This window comes from Podarcis vaucheri, assembly GCF_965113315.1.
Source record: "Podarcis vaucheri genome assembly, chromosome: 11".
Classification (NCBI taxonomy): domain Eukaryota; kingdom Metazoa; phylum Chordata; class Lepidosauria; order Squamata; family Lacertidae; genus Podarcis; species Podarcis vaucheri.
The window spans coordinates 29198666-29224340 of record NC_138749.1 but is presented as its reverse complement, the minus strand read 5'-3'; the positions used below and the strand labels follow the sequence as shown (position 1 = coordinate 29224340).

Sequence of the window (25675 nt, the reverse complement as noted above, 5' to 3'; positions counted from 1 at the left end):
TGCTGAAATTACAGTAAAGAACTGTTGATGATCTTATGGAAGGCTAAGCAGGGAATCACACCAGCAAAAAATCTAATGGTATAATGAATGTTAAGCAAACACATATGACTCTAAGTCTACAAACTAATTGAGACTCATCCACTATCTTGTAGGGGGAGACCTGGTGTGTCTGGCTGCCTCCAGAACATGAGTGGCACTGCTGAATACAAAAGTAAGCCAGCTGAGATAGGTGGAAGCATGTCACAGGCCTACCAAATTGGTAAATCTGTGCCTGGACTGTGCTACTTCAGGCTTCAAATGGGAGGCTCTTATCTAAATGTTCTCTCCCCTACCACAAAACATAACTTCATTACATTATTTTCTGATCCACAATATTAGACAAACAATTCGTTTAAGAATTTGTTTACCTTAGATTACTTTGGATTCATACTTTTAGGATTGAGGGCAGGGGAGAAAAGAAAGCAGCCCTTCTTTCACACACTTAAATATATAACCGAAGAACCAACTATACATATTACACCACCTGGGAGTGGAAGGAGCCCAGATAGATTTCTGGGACCCTCCTGGTGCAACACATCCATATGCTCTGCATACTTTCATAAGGGTCTTGTTAGCAGGGGCTGGGTTTCACTTTGGCCTGATTTGCATGTCACAGTAAGCCAAACTATTGCTTGCTGGAATTGCACAAACATGTTGGCTCTTCTGCACTGCTCCATGGTTTGACTTAGCGAGCCACCCAAACTCTCCTCAGCCACAATCTGTAACTGTAGGACAAACCTTGGTGAACAAGGGCAGGGTAACGGGCAAGTCTTGCCTTCAATTAAATTATGCCCAGAGGACATTTCATCATTCATTCTTATGGGGAAAGAGTAACCATTCACTGGTGTAAATGAATATTAAAGGGGTACAACTCCGGGACATTATTGGGGAAAAGGCTAAATCTGTCCCCTGTTCCCAATATGGAAAGCCTATTGACACAGCTTGTGATGCTGGTGTCAAGGAACAAGCTTTGTTTCTTCGTTACACATAAAATAAAGCTGCCTGTTCACCCACAGTACTCAGTGGAAACCACCTCAGTACAGAGATCCTTTTCTTGTTCAAACTAGAAATGATACCAAAACACAGGCATGCAAATGTTAAGTACTGAGCTTTTCAGAGGAGACCAGATACTTTTACATATGACTAGTCTGATATAATGGAGGTGCTCATTATTTTGTAAACCATTTTCTGTGGTAAGCAGAAACACTTCCTGAACTTCTTTTGTCTAAAGGGGTGGGATGTTTGGGGTGGTGGGCTTTACAGTAACCATGGTTCTTTAAGGTGACAGACTGCTGATTTCAGCCCCTGGATACTGACAAGCTATGACACTGTTGCCAATCTAAATATACTAGCAGCAAGAAAACAATGTATTAACTAAATTGTGCATTATGTAGTTATTTGGAGACCCATAGTATCAGTATAATTATTTCATTTATTAAATCTCTATTGTGTTTCTATAAAAACACAAAAATAAAACTTTTCCATCTCTGTATTAAGCATACTGATCAACCTTCAGAGGCTTAAATAAAACCTGCCTTAGCATAATGCGTTAATATTCAAACAGCACAACAGGACAAAAAAATTATATTTTCTTCCATTCATTTCCCCTACACATTAATGATCTATTTTTGAAAAGCCACTGCAGCGTAACTTACCACAACTGGAAATTGGCAGCCTGGGTAGAATCACAAAAGTCAATTCCTACTGAGACTGTCATAGATTCCCCAGGTTCAAGAGATTCTATTGAATGGAACATAAAGCAAAACATTGAAAAAGTTAGATAAATCAGTGTAACAACAAGGCTTTTGAAAACTTGAATTAGGTTCTGCTTACTTTAACGTATTCCTTAAACATTTACTGACTTTGCAAAATTTTAGAACAAATATTTGCTTGGCTTTTGATCAAGTGTTAGTCATTGGAATGATGAAGAAAATAATTAGATAACAGGGACTGTTAACTGACCCTTTGGGGTTCTCTTCAGTGAGCTGCATGTAGATACATATTTATCAGTGTCAGAAATGACACTGGAGATATTGAGATAACCTTGGTAGGCTGTTACTTGAAAATTCTCTACTATAATAAGTTAAGAACAAGAAATCTTATCAAACAATTATTCCAATTTACAGAAAATACCTGATTCAACTGTTGTAATGTATTTGAGATTTAAGAACAATTTGCTTATTTGTCAGAGAAATTTAAAAGGATCAGTGAAGAGAATACCTTTGTTCCATCAATTTACTAGAAAACTATAGCAGCCTTCCTTTATTTACAATGTCAGAATATGTGTGCAATATATTACATGCAATAATATATTATAGTTATTGCATTAAAATACCCAAACATTTAAATCTTAACTAATGGGTAAGATTAACATGAAACATCACAGAACGTGTTTCTAAAAAAAGTGCTATCCAAAATTGGTTTAGCTAAAACACACACACACATTACTATACTGATTATTTTGATCACAAAGTATGTTATCTTACTTTTAAATCTGATTCTCTTGAATTGCACTTTATCTTCCATGGTGCTTACTTGTTCTGTTTTTATATTTTTGCTGAATCCAGATTCTAACCACCAATATAGTTTCTTACTTCACTTTATATTTCACTGAAAGCTCTTCACAGAACTAAAGATTATTCGTCATATTACTCTATGATGTTCATTTCACTTACAACATATAGACTACACATTCTGGGTATGTATGAATGCACTGCTTTTTAATTAAACTGGCTTTACTCCATTCCTGCTTCTTAGGTCTGATTCATATATTTAAGGGAATAATTGTGTGCATGCTTGCACTGAAGTAAAGGTAAAGGTAAAGGTACCCCTGCCCGAACGGGCCAGTCTTGACAGACTCTGGGGTTTGTGCGCCCATCTCACATCTAGAGGCCGGGGGCCAGCGCTGTCCGGAGACACTTCCGGGTCACGTGGCCAGCGTGACAACGCTGCTCTGGCGAGCCAGAGCCGCACACGGAACGCCGTTTACTGAAGTAAGTCTCACTAAATTCAACAGACCTTACACAAGTGTGATTAAGATTGCGGATTAATCAAGCAGTCTCCTCATAAGCATTGTGGGGAATAATGAACAGTCAATATAAGGCATAGCAATATGTGCAGAAAATTCTGGGTTTGAGCCTCATGTTGAGCAAAAGATTCCTGCATTGCAGGGGACTGGACTAAATGGCCCTTGTGGTCCCTTCACTCTACAAATCTATGAATTCACATATTCTCCTTTCCTTCTTTTTGAAGAGAGGAGTTATTTTGCAACTTTTATGTCTATATGCCCATGTCTTGTCATGATACTGATATGCTGTCATCCATTTTTCATCTCATTTACTTGCGACTACAATGCTTTCTATGGGGTGCTTTATCTGAAGATGGTTCAAAAGTTTCAGTTGCCACTCAGCAATAGCAAAATTTATAGTAATAGTGTGCAGAAAGTGTATTGCTCCTTTTCTGGCTCTACTGCACTGGCTTTGTATTAGATCCCAAGACCTATTCAAAGTGCTGGTGAGAATTCCTGAAACCCAATTCCTCTCCGCTCTTATGAGTGAGCATTTCCCACTACACCAAAAGACCTTCTGCTCATGGCAAGAGCACCAACTGATAATCATGTAAAATGCTTGAATATGATTATGAATGTCCTTAGAATGAGAGAGTTGGAAGGGATCCTAAGGGTCATCTAGTCCAACCCCAGTGAAGACTAAGAATTATGAGTTGTTCCCTCCCCCATTCTGGTGTATTATTATGAATCATCCTAACGGATCTGTCCTTCACAATTATTAATCTACCCTAATACTTGTGATTTCCTGTACTATTACAGGAAATACCTCTATTTTATGTGTATGCATCATTAAATATAGCCCTGTTCAAGTTCTTTATTAACATCCAAGGGCAAGAAATGTGTAGAGGGCACGTGTTCCTCTGAACTAGTACAATGAGATTTCCCCCTCTCCTCTCCTATGTGGTCCCACAATCACTCAGGGGTTGGGGGAACCCCAGAATAGATTTTGGGGGAGGCGTGGGGGGGGTGTTGTGTTGTGTAAGGAGAAATCCTTGTAGTACTGACATAACATTTTGCTTAGCACTACACTGAACACAGCCCTCTATTGCTAACTTTACTAGCAATATTAATATTCCAATGTTATTAATATATGTATCAATACATTTTACACACTTTTTAAAGTTTTTGCAATTAATTAAATTGCATTTAAAAATCTTAACACTGCTCTATTCCTGCTATTTAATTGAGATGCTACCCTGTTTCAGGACTCTGGACTGAGAATATGGAATATAAACTGAAAAATGAAAAACCTCCCTACCACCTATCTGCAGACCAATCAAAGAAGTACCACAGATATCAATAGGACTGTGGACATTACTATGCACTGGATTGCAAGTCATTAAATAACTATGAAGGTTCACCTAATTGAACCATAGAAAACAGTTGACAGTTAAAAGATCTACCTGCTCCTGGAATCAAAGGTTCGAGGTTTGTTTGTTTTTGAATGCATCTAAGTCTTAAAAAGTTAAGATGCTACAGAGGCTAGAAAAATATATTGCATAGTTTCAAAATTATAGAACAATTACCTATTGGGTTAAACACATGCACTTTCATGCCAGTAGGCAGCTTTTTTTCGCCTAAGTGGATATTTTCTATCTTCTGGTCAGTGGTGTTAGCCAAGGTCACTTGGACAGATACCATCTGATCATTGTAAATGCATGGCTGTCTTGAGAAGTGATAATGAGCTGCTAATCCTTTCCCACTCATTCGGTGCAGGAGTTCATGAGTTCTGGTTGGCACAAAGGCTGGAACACTGACCTATTGCATAGGAAAAATTAAAAGTTAGTAAATACAGACTATCAAGTTCATGCATGGGTTAAAAAAAAAAGATGCACAAAATCAATATTACATTCTATGCATATCTAAAATGCAAGGATTAGACTGCATATTGCTTTTAGCTGAAAACCTGTAAGGAAATAATCAAAGCAACATGTGGGGGGAAAAGGAATTTGATAACATTAAAATCTACAGAGGGAAACAGAAAGGAAGAAATGGGGATGAGCTCACTGGTATTCTTTGTATGCATAAAGTCTAAGTTTCAATTCTTGGTATCTCCGGTTAAAAGTGAACTCATGTAATAGGTTCAAGAAAGATCCTCTGTCCAACACCTTGAGAAACTACTGCTGGTCATAGCAGATGATACTGGAACCGATGGACCAATTCTGCAGTATAGTACAAGCCAGCCTGTACATATGCAGTCAGCCGTATATCACCAGAGCATTAGCTAATTTTTTAAAACTGTCTTTCACATAATGAAAACACACAAACCAAAAATCCTACCTCTTCCCCCAGAGTTCCTTATCTACAAAGCAGTAAGTGTTAACAAAGCAGTATTTTTAGATTCTAAAGATTTTAAATTTATAAGATATGTACCAAAGAAAAGGACAGTGATTCTTCACCCATTCATAAAGATGCAGCAATTTCAGATCAGAATTCCAAACCAGAGACCATTCATTTCATTGTTATAGTAAAAATAAATATCATGACCATCATTGGTTTTCAAATGTAGCAACTGTTTCCTTAAATATGTACATTCATTGTGTGATGCACATCCCTTAATAGAGAGAACATCCCCAGACATCTCTCCCTAGTAGACCTAGGTTTGCAGTAGATCTTACTCTTGGTTGAGTCTAGAAACACAGCCAACAAGAGAGGCAGCTACAGAACTGGTACAACTTGCTACTGCTAACAGGAAAAGGCTCAAGTGTCATCTCTGCAGTCACAGAAACAAAAGGAAATTGCAACAAAAATATGCACGGACTGCTTGAGTAGCATTAAGCTGTGTTTGCAAGGTCTGTAAGATTCGTTGTTATATAATGTCCACAGTGTTAATTGTGCAAAAAATTGTTCTAGATTTAAAGAACTGAGGGATCAGTTAGACCCTCTTACCATGTACATTATGGAATAGGCTTCATTTCAATTATTTATGCATGGAAGGTAGCATGGTTGTTACTTGCAAATGGTGCCACTCTGAATACTTTCCAACAGATATTCTATTTGTAGAACTTTCTTGGAGTACATTTAACTGCAAATGCACCTCCGACCCCTTTTGACCCTGATCCAGTCAAATTTTCCACTGATGGTAGATTAGATTGCTCTGCGAAAGCATTTCTATGCTTAGTGCTGTGCAGAAAATAGAGCATTGTGGAACATAAATAAGGCAGAAGGTGGTAAGCAGTTTTTAAGACTGAGTAGAATTTTTTTATTTGTTTAAATCTTAAGTTTTTCTAATTGACAAATTGTACAATTTGTCTCCCAGTTTCAAAAAAGCTACCTACGTCAAGATTTTTGCAATATGCACATTTAAATTAAATGTATTAATCTTTAGTGTACCGAGGCTACATTTAATCAATTTAACATCAGATCATTAATCATCTGATTTTTAATCTAGCTAAAATAATCTTTATGCATACATATATGTACGATGATTTTTCAGTGATCTTCAGCTGCACATAGGAAGAAGCATTCCTCAGCCGGGCACTGGCTTCACTCATGTACATAAACAATATTACATATGGTGGAAGGCGGGGAAGAGGAAGAAACCCATTCAACCTGTAGAACCTTGTTTCATGTTGCTGTTTATGACCACAGCTTGAGTCAGAGTGTGAACATTTGGTACCAACCTCTTTTGCTGAATTTTTACTGTTCTGTTTTGGCTGGAACCATTTTCTTTTATAATTGCATATTATATTGTTGTAATCTGCCCTGCTGCCTTATGGTGAAGGGCGGATAAGAAATCTTACCAAAAAACAAATAAAGACATTTACACCTAACAAGCAGAATTCTTTTTGCTGCTCACCCTCCCCCAAGCTAGACATTATATGTAAGTACACAGGTCAAAAAGTATTTTAACCCGTCAGTTGTCTGAATGAAATATTAAAAAACCATTACTGGAGCATGAGCTATACAACTGAAGAAACTCAAAATAGCATCAAGACTGGGTGGAATTGTTTTATGTAGGCTGATTCAATACAAATGTTGTAAATATGTTTAAATGAAGCCTCCCCTAAAGAGTTAACATGCATTTAGGAACTGTATGATAAACCACTACAAATCATATTGGCATACATTTAAGAAAGTCATCTATGTACTTTTAGATGTTTTATGAAAATAACCAATCAATTCTGCAGACACAACATTATTTCTAAAGGAAATCTGTGTGCATATAGATACAGGAAGACAAACCACACATATTTTATCAGTTTATTACAGTAAGCAAATAAGCGTGGAATGAGAGTGCACATAACTGTCTACTTAGTGCTTACTGAAACATTTATAAGAGCTGTTATCTCCCTAATAACAGACAGACAGCGTGCAATTTTAGAAAGGAGAAAAGCTTCATATTTTCAACACTTCACTAAAAAGTAACTGAAGAGTGTAAAATGAAAAATACTCTGTGCAGTTAGCTGGTAATGGACCATATTATCAACTCAAGTTAGATTTATATGATACAAACTAATCACTAATAGTTATTTTATGACATGGCATGTCTGCTTCCTGGGGGGGTGGCTTTAAGATTAAAACTGTAAAACTTTTAACGCCACTGCTGAATATTTCTTGAAGAAGAAGAAGAAACACGCAAAATTTCAAGTTACTGTTTTCCAAAATGCTTTTTCAAAATGTGTAACTCAGCAGTCCAATCCAGGGACCTGTTTGTGTGTTTCAATGTCTGGAAATAGTCCCAGAAGTTGCCTTTTTGGCTGCAAGAATCATGCAATATTATAGTATAAATGCAAAAAGAGCCTTGCAAAGCATTCTACCAACCACCTATGACAGTCCACTAAGAGCCTGATAAACCTCCTATTTCTACCCGAGACTGCAAAAACAGAAGGCTGGTATCAGCAGCATTTGGGTGCGGTAAAACACAAGTTGTAAGAAATGTATTTGCTATGGAAGGTGTAACCAGTTAGCATTGAAGTGATAAATATGTAATTAAACTTATAAACATTAGATGTTGCCCTAAATTCTAGGTTCTCCATAAGTATTTCTGTTGTTAGACACCAAGTTTATTATGCTGATAGTGAAATTTCTCACTGCTTTTGGAAATCTAAAATGCACTTTTGCATCAATTCCATTTTAAACACAATTCATGATTTAAATAAATACAACTGATATTTTAGAAATTCATGCTTCTACACAAATCTTTTTGAGGTTAATGCAGATTGCCCAATCTTGCTATTCATACTGCTCTAAATGTATCCTTTCTGCTAAAATGTAGCTATTGCTGTCTCCTACTTGCTCCCTTTCTAATTTTGACCGACATGTTTTCCAGTTCAACACCACTATGGTCAGAAGCTTCTATTGATCAGATTCAACACATATAACAAAAGAAACTTGTCTGGATGAAATATACATTTTGATCAATTAATGTCTATTGTCTACAATCAAACGAATCTTTAAAATTATGTTTTGTTAACAGTGAGGGACAGAATAATTTATTCTGTCTTTGGAAGTAACTTTTCAATGGCCCTTCTATCCAAGACATAATCCAAAAATGACCTACAGTGGTACCTCGGGTTACATACGCTTCAGGTTACAGACTCCGCTAACCCAGAAATAGTGCTTCAGGTGAAGAACTTTGCTTCAGGATGAGAACAGAAATCGTGCTCCGGCGGCATGGCAGCAGGAGGCCCCATTAGCTAAAGTGGTGCTTCAGGTTAAGAACAGTTTCAGGTTAAGTACGGACCTCCGGAACGAATTAAGTACTTAACCCAAGGTACCACTGTACTAAGCTATGAGCTATTTCCCCCTACATATACTATGTGTGTATGCTCCAGTAACTCTGAAATTTAAGAGGAGAAGGGAAGGGACATCAGATTAGTGTTCAAAGAAAGAAAAGCTTGTGGCATTAAGGGAAAAGTTGCCATATGGAAGAAATCAAATGGAAAAATATTAACAGTAACTGTTTTCATCCATTAAATATTATAAATTGTAAGCAAATTAAAGTACTGAATGTTCTAAAACAGATAAAGCATCTTAAAAAGCAGAGACATCACCTTGCCAACAAAGGTCCGTATAGTTAAAGCTATGGTTTTCCCAGTAGTGATGTATGGAAGTGAGAGCTGGACCATAAAGAAGGCTGATCGCCGCAGAATTGATGCTTTTGAATTATGGTGCTGGAGGAGACTCTTGAGAGTCCCATGGACTGCAAGAAGATCAAACCTATCCATTCTTAAGGAAATCAGCCCTGAGTGCTCACTGGAAGGACAGATCCTGAAGCTGAGGCTCCAATACTTTGGCCACCTCATGAGAAGAGAAGACTCCCTGGAAAAGACCCTGATGCTGGGAGAAGGGGACGACAGAGGGCGAGATGGTTGGACAGTGTTCTCGAAGCTACCAACATGAGTTTGACCAAACTGCAGGAGGCAGTGGAAGACAGGAGTGCCTGGCGTGTTCTGGTCCATAGGGTCACAAAGAGTTGAACATGACTAAACGACAAAAATAAGCATAAGCAGAGACATTTCCACATTGCACAAGGAGAGGATTTTGATTTCCATTGATCCCCACACTGCAACTCCCCCCAATTCCAGGATTGGAATTGGGACATTGATGAGGCATTGTGGAACTACTGGATCTTTCAGTGCTATCTCATCTGGATCTGTAGCCTGTTGAAGAGTGTGGTCTATTATATTGTTGTCACAGACAAAAGGACTGATGTTGTTTATCTTTGTGTTCATCCTTCTTGACAGGAAGCATCTTTTGTTTATCCCATATCTCAAAAAGGACTTTTTGAGCGGGTCCCCATAAAGCTTTCCCCCATTGAATGCGGAATTGGCCAGGTGTCCTTGGGATCCTGCATCTACATCCCAGTTGCCAGATATTGCAGAGCCAGATATTATATTGCCAAGATGTTCACTATCACTGCTCTTGGAAGGCTGGCACAATGGAGCGCTTCTGTAGACAATCTACAATGTGTTTGGGTACATCCCCCCTGGAGATGAGATCAGTGGCTCACAGGATGCTTATTCTAGCCGTAACGCTTCTGCCTCAAAATCCAAGTGGCACCGCCTCTACTCACTTGTCACAAGCATTCCTTGGTCCTCCTTTGCTTTCAGACAGGATAATCACAGTTTAGGATAAAGTTGCTACTGGCACACCCACAATTAGGGTAGCCAATTGGCCCATAATATTAGTTGGGAAGAGGTAGTGTCTATTCACCAGCTTGCATGATGGTTTGTGTTTTTCCAGTGTTGTCTGCTCAGTATTCCGCAGCTTTTGGAATGAATCTGGGAAAGGGAGGGGAGCCAGACGTGGCGGTCCATCCAGAAAGGCAGATTTGGCTCCTTTGGTTGCCGCTGTAGCTTTTGCCTCAGTTTCCATGGGTTGTTCCTCAGGGAGTTCCAGGACTCTCCTTGCTTTGGCCACCAGAGCAGGAAAAATTTATGACCGAAGAAGCCTACACTTCAGGGGTGGTGCTTTCAACTCTTCTGCAAACAGCTCACCCTCTTCCTTATCGTTTGAGGCCAATGAGGGCTCAGAATCTGAAAAAAATGCCCAGGGTGACTGCCCTCTAGGATCCCTTGGGAAAAGGGCAGAATCCAGATCTTAATGACAGAGAATTCCTACAATTTATTTTCATGCCTCAGTAATTAAATTATTTTGTTAAAACAGTGCATGTAGTTCTTAAAATACCGTATTTCAAGTACAAGAGTGAAATATGATTCACCACATTTCTCTGAAATGTTATGACTGGTTTTTACAAGATGTAGCTGGAAGCTTTACATTGACATACTTCATAAAGCCAAATCCTCCAAGTGCCCTGGAAATGTGAGGTGCAGTAATGCGAATGTGGCTTGTGCCATTAGAGTGCTTTGAAATATGAGTACTCCTCATGAATATTAAGGTCTGTCATATGCCACAGATTCCCTTTGAAACAGTTGACTTCACAGAGACTAGATATATGCTCTAGTTTTAAAAATATGCTTAAGTACTTTGCTGAACCAGTCATTAACTTGCAAAGTTGTCCACTTGCAAATAACTTTTTTAAAAGTGCTCCATTTTTTTACCTTGCTGAAAGTAAAAGCAATATAGAAATTAAATTATGTTGAACTCTTCCAAAAGTTTCAGCCAGGCACCTAAATGCAATTATTGGGACCTGCCAAATTGTTCTGGAAATGGCATCCCAAAGCAGAGCTGCCACTACAGAGAAGGCTCCATCCCTAGTAGCTGTGAAGTCCCCCTCCAAAGGTTGGGGCACAAAGAGCAGGTCCTCAAAATAAAATCTTATCAGGCAGATTCATATGGAGAGTATATAACAAGGGTGCTTGTAGCTCTGACCATGCAATGAAAAAATATTTGACCTCTATAGGAGCCTGACCATGTCCTCAAACATCACACACACCTTCACTCCAACCTCAGGTTTCTGTGAGTGTCTGACAACTCTCCCTATACACAACATACTGTTTGTACAAATGCCATTACACATATCATGCAGCAATATTTGTTGTAGGCTGCAAAAGAAGGTTAGTGAACTGTCCAAAATTAAAATATTTATTGATACAGAGTGCTTTTTCTGCAAAAGAGTGGTAGCTGCACCTCCTTTATCACATAGTTAGAAGAACAGGAGAAAGCGAAATGAGGGAGAGTGGTGGAGCAGGGAGCACCAGATATGGGGCAACACTTGGCTATTCAGGACTCAAAAAAACTTTATGTGAATAATTGGGTGAAAATAACCCATAACAGCCAGCACAAAACAATGCCTTTCTTTTGTAGGATAGAGCAAACAGAATTTCCCTTGCAAGGACAGCAGGGGGCAAAGCATACAAATTCCTGACCTATATACCCTACTACCAAATGTAGGTCTCACTTCATAAACACCATGGGTTTTCTGGAAATCATTTAAGCAACCATTTGCATAATGAGTCAATGATCTCCATTCGCATAACAAGCCAATAACTTCCATTGAGTCACACGGGAAAAATTCTAATGCACTCCCAAACCATGGAATTTGTGGTGTACATATCAAGGTTTGGGTATTAAATCCTTGTGTTAGGATAAGTGAATTCTTGCATAGCCAGCACTTGTAATGCAGGACTTGCATGTACTTAGAATGAACTGATCCCTCTGCCCCCCTGCCTCCCAGCTTGACAGACTTCCCTAATTCTCTGTTAAGAAATGTGGAGATGGTGTTTAATAAACAAAGACCAGCATCTTCTGTGCCATTTTTGTCTATTTTTGCTTTGGGGGGATGTTAACATTTGCTTCTGAAAAGGGAAAGTGCATTTCCAAAGAGTGATTTCACATATGGCAGAGATGCAGGTGGGACAGGAAATGCAAGTACATTGTAACTGTCTATTTTATATGAAGTTGCTCGCCATGGAACTATATTTCCTGGGCTTTCCTTTGAAGGCATAATCGGGAATGGAAGATCTCAATCATGTTGGGATAGCTTCCATGTTCCATGTAAGCTATTACTAGAAAGTACCCAAAATCGTAAGGACTGCACTCTTCAGCCTAAGAAGGAGAAGATGATCTGTGTGGATGGAGAAGTGACCCTCAGAATGAATGTCAACCAATAATTGGGAATAGAAGCCTATGCTGGAATAGTGACTCCCCCAAGACAAAAACAGATCATCAAAAACGTTCAGAGAGGCCTGCACTATGCCCACCACCCTTACAAATTCCCTCCACCTGAAGCTCACATGATCAAGGGAAAAGACCTTGCACTAGAAAGAGGCTCTTAATTTCAGTAGAACAAAATCTCTTGGTCCCAATCATACATGTCCATGCCTAACTCCCTTTCCGGGAGTTTTCTTGACACTCACTGAGGATGTAATAATATTTTGCAAGGCAAATGTGATGGTATGTATACACAACCCCAGAGGAGTTAAGGAAAAATCGTTAGAGCAAAAAAGGTAATTATCCTGATTTGTTTACTGATTTTACAAAAAACAACCCTAATGTAAAACATGTTTTGCTCAACAACCAGAGTATTTTATGAACACGTGTTGTATAAGTTATGAAAGCTTTAGGAATATTTATACATTATAGGTAGGGAATTCAAAATCAACACATTATGGGCTGTACATTTCCAAATCAATTTACTCATCTAGCACAGCATGTGCTACGCTGGCATGTTGGTCCAACACCCCCCACCTGCAAAGCCTCAACTCCAAAATCCACAGTTGGACGATGCCTAAGTTTCTTAAACTTATTTTATAAACACTCACAAACCACAATGACTTAAGGGCACATATCTTACACTTGTAGAGAAACTTTAAGTTTGCTGTGGAAGAAAAGACAGGGCACTGTAGAGTTTTGCTTTTTTCAGGCAGGACAGAGGGTTGATTTGCATAATATTTTCTATATGAAATTATGAAAGCACCAGGAAAGCACTGCCTAAATAGTCCAGGATCTGTATATAAACAATCTATTTCTTTCCATATACTAAACAAAGTTTGTCACTGAATATCACTAATTATGTCCTCAGCTAATAAAGTGCATTATCACCTTTTCTGGGATTTGTTTCGACTTTGTCACTGAACATCTTAATTCCAAGCTCCTGTTTGAACTCAGTGCTTTGACAAGCACCATCACTACTCAAGGTCAGTATGAAGGAAGCTTCAAACTGCATATTATCACACATTGGCAAAACTCAACATTTTATGAAGGGCCCCTGCTCATACTGACATCTTCCTATCATGTGTAAATAAGGTTTGTAACCTTGACTTTAAAGCCCAGCCTTTCTACCTTTTTCTTTTTCCTAAACAAGTGACAAAGAACAAGGAAGCTGATTGAAGGGATCCATTATGTATCAACTTAAAGAAAGGCAAAGTGATTGATGAAACTAGCAGTCACCTTCACTGCTATCTACTGCACCTGTATCCTTCTTGTCAAATGACCTGAAAATCCTGCTGACACATTCACTACAAGGATACACTGTAGTTTTGAATACTTTTATTTGCCAGAGAGTCTTTAGGGGCAGGTTTTTAGAGCCAAAATGAGATTTTCAGACTTTTTCGTCTAGTGTTCTCAAATCTCTCTCTCAAAAGATTATTGTGCAAATCCATTTGGAAACAACAACTGGTAGTGGCAGGTGGACTGCATCTCTGCTAAAAGATTTCCCAACACTGAATAGTTTTGAATTATTCAGTGTTATGAAATCTTTTAGGAGAGATGCAGTTCACCTGCCACTACCAGTGGAATTACTGTGTATGAAATTTAATTTGCTGTTATTTAAATTGGGATTAAAGTTACACCCATGTCACTTTTCATACTGAATTTAGCTACACTTTTTGAAAAAAAAATCAGCCAACAAACTGTTAATCCTAAAATTGTGTGTCATTAATTCTAGGGTTGTCAAACAATTACTTTTTTATCATCTGGCTTTAATTATTTTTAAATTAATTTGCATTAAAGCATAAATAAGGGCCTTTTCAAAGATAGCAAAGGAAGACCGCAGGGTGGTTTTTTTTGTTTTGTTCATAAAATTATAAGTTCCCTCTTACTGTCTGAAAGATTGGTCATTAATATTTTTCATCAATAGAACTGGAGTAATATAAACTTTCACTTTTTACTTTAACTTGCTAGAGTGAAAATGCTTTCAAAATCAACAAGTTCAAATCTCAGCAGTATGGAAGAATATCCAAATGTATTACCTGGAAGATCCAAATGACATTGTCCTCTATCTTCATTCTTATGAAGACAGGGCACAGTGGTTTCACATATGAATGTAAAATAATCTGCTTAATTTCAATACAAAACTGAAAATAAAACCCATCCATAAATTTCTCACTAGGGGCCTAGTATATTATTGTGACTCATACAGTGGAGTACCCTTCAAACTTATGCCCAACGATTAAATAGGAGGGCAAATTTTAATCAGTGGTTAAAGGTGTAGTTGATTATTTACTGATTAAGTCAGTTAAAACTTTCAGTTCTAATACTTGTATCATTAACCAGCTTCTTAAAGATTCTTTTTCAAAATAACTATTTTCTTCTGTCTGTAACAGAAACATACACACACACACACACACACACACACACAAGCTTTTAATAAAGCTTATACTGTTTTTGTACAGTGAATCTGGTAACAAGCATAAAATGATCTTTCTATTTTATTTTTTTAAAATCCAGTTAGTATTAGGACACTTGAGAGGCAGGAAAATCTCCAAAGGAGCTGCTGTGCTCTGTGTGGGACACAGAACCATTTCCTCTGGGCATTTATTACCTGTTAAAAACCAATCTTTTGGTGAGTGGCAGTTCAGGGTTTTTGAGAGCAAGCTGCAATATTTCTTCGGGTCTGCAGAGTCATAATTAAAGCTGAACTGAGTGGAATTGGAGAGGGAAGGTCAGCGAGGTGCCGTATGAGAGATGAGGCTGGGCTGATGGGCACCAAATGAACAAATTATGATGGGCCCCACTCAATGTGATGAGGTCAAATGCTTGTTTCTACCCACTGACAGTTCAATTTCCCTGCAATGTCTCTCGGTTCTCTATGAGCTAATTATGAATGAAAAGTTATCAACTGCCCATACCAAAAGCGGCTTAAATACCATTTCTTGGAGCTTTTAATGTCAAAATATTGTAAGAAACAGCATGTTGGCCCAGTTTTTGAGCCAACAATACTTGGGTTGATCTAAATATCAGTGATAACACCTACATTTTTGTGACTTATAGCATACATGAGACAGATTTGCCAGCTGTCATCTGCTTAGCAAAAATAATAATTTTATCAAGCAAATCTATATTATGTTTACAATCCATTTCCACAGCAATAGCAGCATTGAGCTCATGGCTTTTCATATCATGGGCTACATAATCTTCAAACAGCACTATATATTTTTCCTGGGACGATGCTACTGGATTATTAGGTTTTAAGCATCAATACTCCAATGTATCCCAGCATACAGATTTATTATCCTAAAGCACCTCAACAACGATCGACAAAATGCAAATTCTTTCCATGGAGCCCGAGTTTAAAGGGTAATTTTCCACATCTTCTATTTATGATGTACAATTATTTTCTTTGCATCTATAAGCACAAACGCTTTCAACTTTTCTGAATCCTATGACACCTGACAAAAAACAAAATGTAACATATATGTCACCAATTTTAAGATGTCAGTTGCAAATGGCACTTTTAAAAAGATAGTGTTCTTCCCAGAATACCTTGGAATATTTTTGTCCCCCCTCCCCCGCAAAATCAGGATCTTTTCCATAATATCTGATAACAGTACTATTCCTTTTAGCATGACACTTCTCTAGTCTTTAATTAATCACTACCATGCATATCTTGCACCCTCTATACAAAACTGATATAGAAAATAGCTATTCTACCTTCATTTATTATAGTAATAAACCACTACTATTGTGCACAGAAACAAAAAGCTCAAGTACAAAAATTATTGAATCCTCATTTACATTCCTTTTACTATTTCCACCTTAAGTTTTACAACTACAACATCTACAGATAAAGGGTGGTTTTCAAATTTAATAAATAATAATAAAATACAGTATGTAGGTAGAAGAAAGCAATTCATTCTTGTAAGATTTAATTAAAGAATTAAGTGTGGTATACCTTAGTTTAAGAAACCCACTATGGCATAATGGCAATCATGGCTCTGTTTAAGTGTTGCCAGTGATCACAGTATTTTCTCAATATATCAATTGCGATTGCTGTATTTAGTATACTATCTTGTTAGACATTGTTGATAAAGAGATATTACAATAAAATGATGGCTGTACCATCCTCATGTTTAAGTAGCACAATTAGCAGCAGAGAAATGCAGTCCATTCATTACAGAACCTTTCAGGAAGTTGATTTTTTCTAATTCTTATTGTAATTGCATTGTTCTAATCTTGTATTATAAAGGCAGCTGCTTGCCTATCATTTGTACTTTCCTCGTTAATCCTGACTCAGTGAATTAACCTTTAATTACGGCCGTTAAAATTGAAATGAGCCTTTTGTCTGGCTGGGGCAGCCCCCTTTCAGTGGATGATTCTGATGAAAATTTTTAGGGTCAATGAATATGTCCCATGTCATGTCTGATAGCTGCTAAAGATGTGAGGAGGTAAATGTTACCTTAGAAAGATGTGATTGAAATTTTAAAGTGACTGGTTTTATTGACAATATGTTAGATTTGTGATTGCCTAACAAAAACTATCCACAACCACTATCAGGCATGGTTAAAGCTATGTATGTGTATCATTTACATATTATACATGAAATCTTCAATGAATTTAAATAGGGCAGTAAACATGAATAAACTAAGATATTTGAAGGAAGCAAGACAAAGCAATGATACTATTTTTAATTTTTTATAGATTTATGCTTCTTGTATACAGAGTTCTTACTTCAGTATTAAATCTTTAGCAAGAAATGTTGAGAGGAATAACTTATTTCCGTAATAGTGTTTTCATATGTACAATATTTCCATAACAAGAAATACAGTACTACTCTTGGGCAGTTTCTTTTTCAACCATGTTTCATTGCTCAAATTTGGAAAACATTTGGTCTGCAGTCTCATGGAGATGAAGCTTGAAGGGTGCCAGTTGTATTAAAATGAGTAAAAGTTTTTAAATTATTATGAGCCTTAGGCAATTAGTTTCTGCATGTCTGCTATGGAGATGAAAATAATGATTAGGTGTTGCGTTAGGGAGATTGTCAAATGGAGTTGCAAGTGAAAAGTATTCTTAATGTCCATTTCCTACAAGTATTTTGTAGAATTACCCCATTCCTCTCCCTCATTTAGTGATTTTCTTTAACAGATATTCAGAAGGTACTATTCTAGATCAACTGTCCCTAAAGAAGCTGGTGTGTTAAACCAAAACTCTTGACTCTGTTATTCTACCTGAAGAGGGGTCTTTCTACTAAATAAGAGACTTACTTCTTGCCAACTAGCTAGGAATAATCATGCTCAGATCCAGTGGTGACTCAGCAACTGATTTCTGCAGAACACACATTTCTATTTCCTTCCTAGAGTTTTCATAGGCCTGCTGCCATGTAAGAAGAAGAAGAATCTTTATTTGCATCAGCCACTAGCCATAGCAATAAAATAAAATAAAATACAATGTACTGAAGATAGAGGTAAAAACCTAACCATACACAATACATTTTGGAGGTTTACATCAATAATCATATAATAGATCTATTCTAATTGCCCCTGCTTAAAATTCTGCAGTTTTTGCTGTCATCTGGTTATCTTGATCTGCTAGAAGAAAGGACACAGTAGCAATGGTTGAGCGACCTGGTATGGATAGTAGTAGAGGGGTAATAACCTCACTCCTCAAATCTTTTTATAAAGAGTGCAAGCTAGAAGCACATGAGCTGCTGATTCAATACTGCCATCTCCACATGGACTTTAGCATTTTTCCAGTGGAATTTTTTGAAATCGACCCTCAAGTACAGCTGAAGGCAGTACATTTAATCCTGTGCAAGTGAAAGCGCCTCTGTATTTTGGAATTGTAAAATTTTGTAAATAGGGTGCCAATGTATCAAAATGACTAGGTGGAAAATAATCATAAAATGGACAAAATTTCCTTATTGTGGCCTAATAAGCTTAAGGTCACCTGCTGAAACCTTTTTATTTCATTGAGATTTAACCTGGGATTAAGTTTTGTTTCCTATTTTTACTTTAAATTGTCTTACCCTGCTCTTTATTTTAAAATATTAAAAGGATCTTAGTAAATTGAACTGTTTATTGCCTTCTATATTGTCCTTTATGCATTTTTTAAAATAAAAAATTAAGCCCTGTGTTTCTTTTATAAAGAAAACCAGGGTATGAATAAATAAATATGACAACAACAGATGTATATCTGAAATTTTCCTACATCATTACCTACTTAAAGACACAGCTACCACAATTCTGCAATGAACAGCTATGCATTTAGGGAAAGCCTAAGTACAATTATACCTTGGAAGTCAAACAGAATCCGTTCTGGAAGTCCGTTCGACTTCCAAAACATTTGGAAACCAACATGCGGCTTCTGATTGACTGCAGGAAGCTCCTGCAGCCAACTGGAAGCCCTGTTGGACGTTCAGCTTCCAAAAATAGTTCGCAAACAGGAACAGTCACTTCTGGGTTTGCGGCATTTGGGAGCCAAATGTTCGAGAGCTAAGCTGTTCAAAAACCAAGGTATGACTGTACATGCTTTACAAAAGTTGTATCCTAGTACATACAGGCGGCAACCATTTTAGGGGCATCCTTTTGGACCCAGAAGAGGGAAGAACAGGGATGGAGAAGGCTTATGCACGCTCCACCGACATGTGGGAGGATGTGCAGGGGCTGGGAATGGAACCCCCATGCAAAATGGTCATTGTCTGTAAATGATTTAAACTGCCTGATATAGTCAAAGTAAGTGGTTCCCAAACTGTGATCTATGGACCACTAGCTTCATTCAGGTAGTCCACAGCATGTGTTTGGATTTGTGGTTTAAGATGGAAGCAGGGAGGCTGGAGTGAATTTATGAAGCTGAGTGCTAAGCAAATGAGAAATTAAAAGCAGACATGAGTTGAGCTTCCAGAGGCAAACTATGGTATGGCTTCTTAACTATGATCAGCCCAATCTTTTCACGTCCCCTCCTCCTACCATTACACCTTGTTTCTTCTCAAAAAGTCACTCCTAACACTATGTTAATACTTCTAAAGTTGTCTGGTTAACTCCCTTCCTACACAGGCAAGCATTAGAAGGTCGCTTATGATCCATTCTATTTAGCATGAGCATAAACATCTAACACTTTTAAAAATGATTTTGAGATGGCACTACATAATTCCCATTGGGAACTGGGAGTAATGGGCATATATTCTCTGTGACTACAGGAATACAATGTGCAATATACAGGCTCCAGTGGAAGACCTTTTATCTACTATACTGATTGGCCCTTAGCTTCTGCTCCAGGCACACCTATTAAAGTCCCTATCACATATGGTATAAACAACAAGATATATTACATTGGTGCGGCAGGTCAATACTATGGACTTGCATGGGTAAAACTACCTTAATGTACATGGCCAAAATACCCAGCACACAAACCTCAAGTTAAGTAAGATTAATACATACCATTAGACAAATAATGTATTCTCAATGGCCTTGGTTGCTTCCAGACAAGTTGCTTTCTCACCTATTTTTACTGTAGCACTTTAGACCAGTGTGGCAACTGTACTCTGCTTCTTAGCTTTGGTAAAGACTCTCACATATGAGTAATTTCAAAGGTTCATTTTTAAAACCCTATGAAGTGAGCTACTGTCCTGAGCGTGTGGACTCCTGGATTGAAGCTCACAGTTGCTTTCTGTCCCTGATCCTTTTTGCAGTTGTGCTGAGCTAATCCAATGTTTGGCTTAGAGCAGTGGTTTTCAACCTTTTTGAGTCCACAGCTCCCTTGACCAAACACATTGTTTCTGCGGCTCCCCTGTGGGAGCCACTTACAATGGGGTTCCATTACATGACACCTTTAAGTGGGGATTCCTTCGCTCCACCCCTGACCTGTTCTGCCCTGGTCCCATTCCACCGGATGGGCTCAAAGAAGGATGGTCGCTGGGGTAGAGAGAGAGGTATACAGGACGATAATGGGCTGCACGTTAAAGCTGCCAGCTCCCCTGAATGTTCCTCGGAGAGAAAGAAGAGAGATAATGCAAGAAGGTATGGGCTGCAAGTTAATGAAAGGATGCCCCCCCCAGGGCTCTCATGAACGAAAGTTCCTCAAGTCTTCCCAGGGTGCCACAGTGCACCGGTTGACAACTAATGGCTTACCACTTCCAGATTAATGAAAACAACAGTTCATGGTTAGTCTGGACAATTAAATCATGACCCTGGGTTTAGATGACACACTGAATCAAACCATGGGCTTAGTGGTAGCCAAGGTTTGCTAAGCATGATGTGAAATTAACACTATGATAATTTCTTGTTTTTATAGTGAGAACCTTACCAAATTTGCTTGAACCATCTGTTAATTTGAGCATCAAACACGACAGACAGCAAGAGACCAATAGGTTATTTTCTTAACAGAGAGATTTTACTACCATGTTCTTCCCATTCCCATGCAGTCTGGTTTTGAAACAGTATGTGGTATAATTCTAAACAGTCAGAAAAATGGGAGCTATTTGTTAAATTGTCCCTAAATTCTTACAGCAGGAAAGAGATGACGCATATTCCAGAAATTTTGACAGAGAAGCATCTGGTAGAGGACACCAAGTGGCTTTTTAAGAGGCTCGTATCTGAAGAAGCTAGTATAAGGGGAGGCTTTGGATTTAGGGATGGGAAGGACCATTAGGAAGCGGAACCACCTCCTCCATTTTTGTCTACCTGCCATGAGCCGTCCAGGACTTTGGATCTGGTCGTTCTCTATTTCATTGCCCAGGAAACTGAGTATAAAGTCATTTTAGTTGATTCAAGATATGAATAAACACCTACACAGACACTGTGTTACATAAGAGCTAACATAGGCAATCAGAAAAATACTAAGTTAGATTTGTTTTAATATAACAGGTACCAAGATAAAGAAGTTCAAAAATATATTTGGAAAGAACAAGTTTCTTTGTTACTAGTTTAGAAGATTATAACATTTGTGCAGAATTTGTAAGCAGTTAAAATGCAAAAAATAAGGTTTCCCCATGCCAAAAGTTAGAATGGTGACTAACAATAGCTATTCTGATTATACTGCCACCATTTTAAAACCACAGGCTTAAAAAAAATCCTCTGCAACATATTCTTCCTTAGTTTCATCATGAAGCTACCTTGGGGTGGGGAACCTTTTCTGCCAATGGACCAGGCCTTTAACTCCCCAACCCCTGGCAGGCCAAACTAGTAAGGTGAGCAGCTCCTCCTACCTGTCAATCACTGGATAACACTATGGCATCAGGTGACAGTGTGCTTTGAAGTCCCAATTGTTGAGACTTTAAATTGCAGCAGAGGGCTGTTTGAAAGTCCTTTTGCAAACTGCCCCATGCTGTTCTTTGAAAACAAGAGGTGCGGGGTTGTTTGCAAAATGGAAATCACTTCCCTCTCCTGGAAGAAGGAACACCCTCACTGCCCATCGGCTGATTGATGGTGGAGGTGTTCCTTGCTCCAGTCAAGGAACAATTAGCAGCTCACTTTAAGCACTGAAGCCATGCCAATACCCATCCCACACCTGATATTGCATGGGTGGGCATGGTTTGGGCAAAAGGGGCTCACAAGCAAAAATGGAACCCCTGGTGGGCCAAAGGCTCCCCACCCCTGATCTGTATTTAAAAATGAAATGAAGTATTATTGAATGGTCTGCAAGTCCATTATAGATCAAGATACAAGTTCACCTTAAAACAGAAAATGAGTGAGAAAAATAAGTCAGTAAATGAAAAATATAACTTACATCAATGACTGAAGAACTTGATAAACTTAAACCTTCTAAGTCAGCTGCTAAAGTAGGAGTAAGAGTAGTTGGCTTGTGGAGTGATGTAGTAGTTGATACAGGACTGACTGCAGAAAATAAGCAGTTGAGAAGGATAGTTATATTTAAGTAAATTAAATTGGTAAGAGTATGGTTTTCTGGCATCTTAAACTTGAACAATTCAGTAACTAGACACGTACTTTATCCTACACATTTTAATAAAAATGTTTAATTTTTAAAAATTATGGCAGAGCTTTCCAAACTTTTCATGTTGGTGACACACCTGTTAGATATGTTTAATTTCATGGCACAGTAATTCAGTTTTACTAGCAAACCTGAGGTCAAACTAGCCCCTTTCCAGCCCCAGGAGGAGAGCAGGGTGTGTTCACGCAATAAACCTACACACGGCAGCCAACACACTAGCATGTTGTGACAGTTTGGAAAACTCTGATTTACGGGATTGTACGTCAACATATGTCTTAAGTTACTGTGTATGGGAAGGCGTGTATACACCTCCCCAACCACCACACACCATGTTCCAAACTAAAGGTAAACTATGTGGAAATTAATGTTAGTAGATTACTTGCTTATTCTTAGAATGCTAGATTCTATGCTTTGTTTTTATATAAAGATGAAAGCTTCTTTTTTTAAATGAACCTTGTTTATTCTGAGAATTCAGACATAAAAGTAAGAGTCTCTGAATTTTCTAAACACATAGGAGGTGGAGTAAGAGCTAACAGCACAAAATAGGGATAGCCACGGCAGCCACCTCAGTGGGAATGCCACTCCTGGAAGATGCCCCTTCCTCATTTGCCCTGAGCCAGAGCCTCCCAGCAAGGTCCTCCAATCCTTGGTGAAACATAGTGGGGCTGGGTGTGTGTGTCTGTGTGAGTGTGTGTCACAATTTGCTAGCTCTATTTAGCGTGCTAATCTCTGTATCCAACCTATGGAAAAACAAAACCACACTCATCTCTAGCTTTTATGCTTTCCATATTTCTGTGCTTGAGGCTATTAAACAGTTTTGTATTACTAACACATAGAGATTTACAACCTTTGAAAATACAATCTTTCTGAATGAGACCTCAGTATGATTTCCAGATACCATGCGTCTCACTGCTACCTTGCTATGGAAAGCTATTCATTTATAAAAAGGTACTTATTTAAAAATAAAATGGTGTAACAGTATTACAATGCGCTAAGAAATGCATTTGATATAGGCTGAAAACATATAAGCTTTAAATCTTAAGAGACAAGAGAAGAGAGACTCCCCACATTTAAAGCTAAATTGTTCAGAAAGAATCTGTTTAAAGAGCATGCATTGTTCAAGTAGGCTGTCCAGGGTTTTTTTTTAAGTGTGTTATGCTCTTATACAATGACAAATGCATAGAGTACACATAAATATTCCATTATATCTTTATATGAGACAGACAGTATTATTTCAGGCCTTTTGAAATTTAAATACAATGACTTGGATCCTAACTAGCCCCCTGCAAAATGATGGATTGCTTCTGTAAGTGGAAATAACTGCTTTCCCCGATCCTTCAGCAACAGTTTGGAAAGGCGAAGAGGTTGCAGGGAAAAGGAGTGTAAAAAAATGCTGCCTTTCTTCTGCTGGTGGGAGCATCCCATTGGCAGAACTCTGCTCATGGGGCACTCCCACAAGGGAAGCTTTAGTTAGGATCTAAGTCAAATGCTTTAACTTTCATGGACATCAAAATATCATTTGAAAGGGCAAACATCTGGAGTACTTACAGTCGTCCAAATCCAAGAGTGGCACATCTTGCTTAGTAGGCGCTCTCTTCTCTTGTGAAGCTTTCTCTTCTTTCTGCCAAAAGTATATGAATGTTTAATACTTTTTTTGAAAAAAATGTGTAAGAACACTGCAGAGACTTATCCAAGAAAGAATGTAATTGGGCTCAACCGTTTTAATATTCGCTACATAGGAATTCAGATAAAAGAATCCTGCTTGCCTTTTCAACACCATTTCTTTGATGTTATCTCCCAGTGTTCTTGCAACACCAATACAACTCTGCTTCAACGGCAGGTCAATGTCCTGCTCTAAGCAATTAGCTGTGCTATCACTCTATTTTTCTTTTAGTTTTAAAAAAAAACATTTGTGGTGGCTTTGATCTAACTTTTCACATTATCAATTAGCAGTCTTTTATTTCCTGTAATCCTATGGTCCTTGAGTTTGCAGTAACGTCAAACTTTTCTCAACAACCGCAACTGGTCTCACTACTTCTTTTCTCTTTGGACATGTGACCTAATCAGCTGAGAGCTGCTGCCATACAAGACTAGGCATAAAACCCAGAGATCTTTAGTTCTCAAGAGAACTGAGACTTCATTAGATCCAGATCATCAAAGCATTTTCAGAGTAGCAAGAGACCTGATAAATTCATCTCTTTGGGAGAATAAAATTAACAGAGTTTATATATTATTGCATCTATAGTTGAAACTCAAATAAATAATTATACAAGCAGGTGTAAGAAGGGAGAAGGACAAAGAACCATGCCTATACACCACAGCCTGGGAATAAAGTTCCTTGTCAAAATTTACTATGAATTTTGGCATAATTTTCCAGAGAACTGTATCAGCCATTTGAGTCCACAAACATGTTGATTAGTAGGACACTTTTCTCACTGAGTGGTGGAAGAAATACTCGTATATAGGGCACGCATGCGAAGCATGGTGAAAGAATCCCACTGCATATGATTCGGAGCATGAGCTTAATTTAACAGGATTCAACAAATGCCATCAACAGCTCACCTCTGGCAACCATGAATATTTTCCTGGAGACTATTTGCACAAACTCAGCATGACATAAGAATACTCTTTGTCCAACCTCCCTACACACTGCAAAGAACTTTGGGTGGGTAGGTGGGTGGATGCAGAATCCTGGTGGCATACAAGAGACAAAGTCTCCAAATGGATGCAATTATTTGTCTCGTTGCTGTCTTAAGAAAGAAGATCAACTCTTCTGTGCTTTACATTGGGATTGATATTGTTTTCCATTGACAGCAGGGGTAACATGGGATCGGGTACAAGATGTTGTTCCATAATGGCAGAAGACAGTGAAAAAAATTCAAGTCCAAAAAACTTTTAGGCAATAGGCACTCCTATCACATGTGGAGGAACATGCCTTTAAGCTTACATCCTGTCCAACATAAGGGTGAGAGAAAATGGCTAGCTCTGGAAGGGTGTAGGGGTGTCCAGTGCCATCTCATAAAAGGTTTCTTGCAGTTTAGTTGAAATGGTATGCAGTGG

The 25675-nt window shown here is 38.2% G+C and overlaps 1 protein-coding gene and 1 long non-coding RNA gene across 10 annotated transcripts in view; one reads left to right on the top strand and one right to left on the bottom strand.

The window, feature by feature from the left end:
* LOC309514725 overlaps positions 1 to 8201 on the top strand; it is a 152427-nt gene extending 144226 nt beyond the window's left edge. For 5 of the 7 annotated variants that reach the window (XR_014212127.1, XR_014212128.1, XR_014212129.1 and 2 more), the window contains 3 exons: positions 153 to 211; positions 2607 to 2737; positions 4312 to 4623. This is a non-coding gene — a long non-coding RNA (uncharacterized lncRNA). Of the gene's footprint in view, positions 1 to 152; positions 212 to 2606; positions 2738 to 4311; positions 4625 to 7791 lie in introns of those variants that run through there. The other 2 variants (XR_014212125.1, XR_014212126.1) reach the window with 2 other exon arrangements.
* AP3B1 (adaptor related protein complex 3 subunit beta 1) overlaps positions 1 to 25675 on the bottom strand; it is a 143538-nt gene that overhangs the window by 24531 nt on the left and 93332 nt on the right. For all 3 annotated transcript variants that reach the window (XM_082191883.1, XM_082191882.1, XM_082191884.1), the window contains exons 21-24: positions 24164 to 24236; positions 22394 to 22500; positions 4633 to 4864; positions 1695 to 1779 (exon numbers count right to left, since the gene is read on the bottom strand). In XM_082191883.1, the coding sequence (XP_082048009.1) occupies positions 1695 to 1779; positions 4633 to 4864; positions 22394 to 22500; positions 24164 to 24236 (497 nt within the window). The remainder of the gene's footprint in view (positions 1 to 1694; positions 1780 to 4632; positions 4865 to 22393; positions 22501 to 24163; positions 24237 to 25675) is intronic.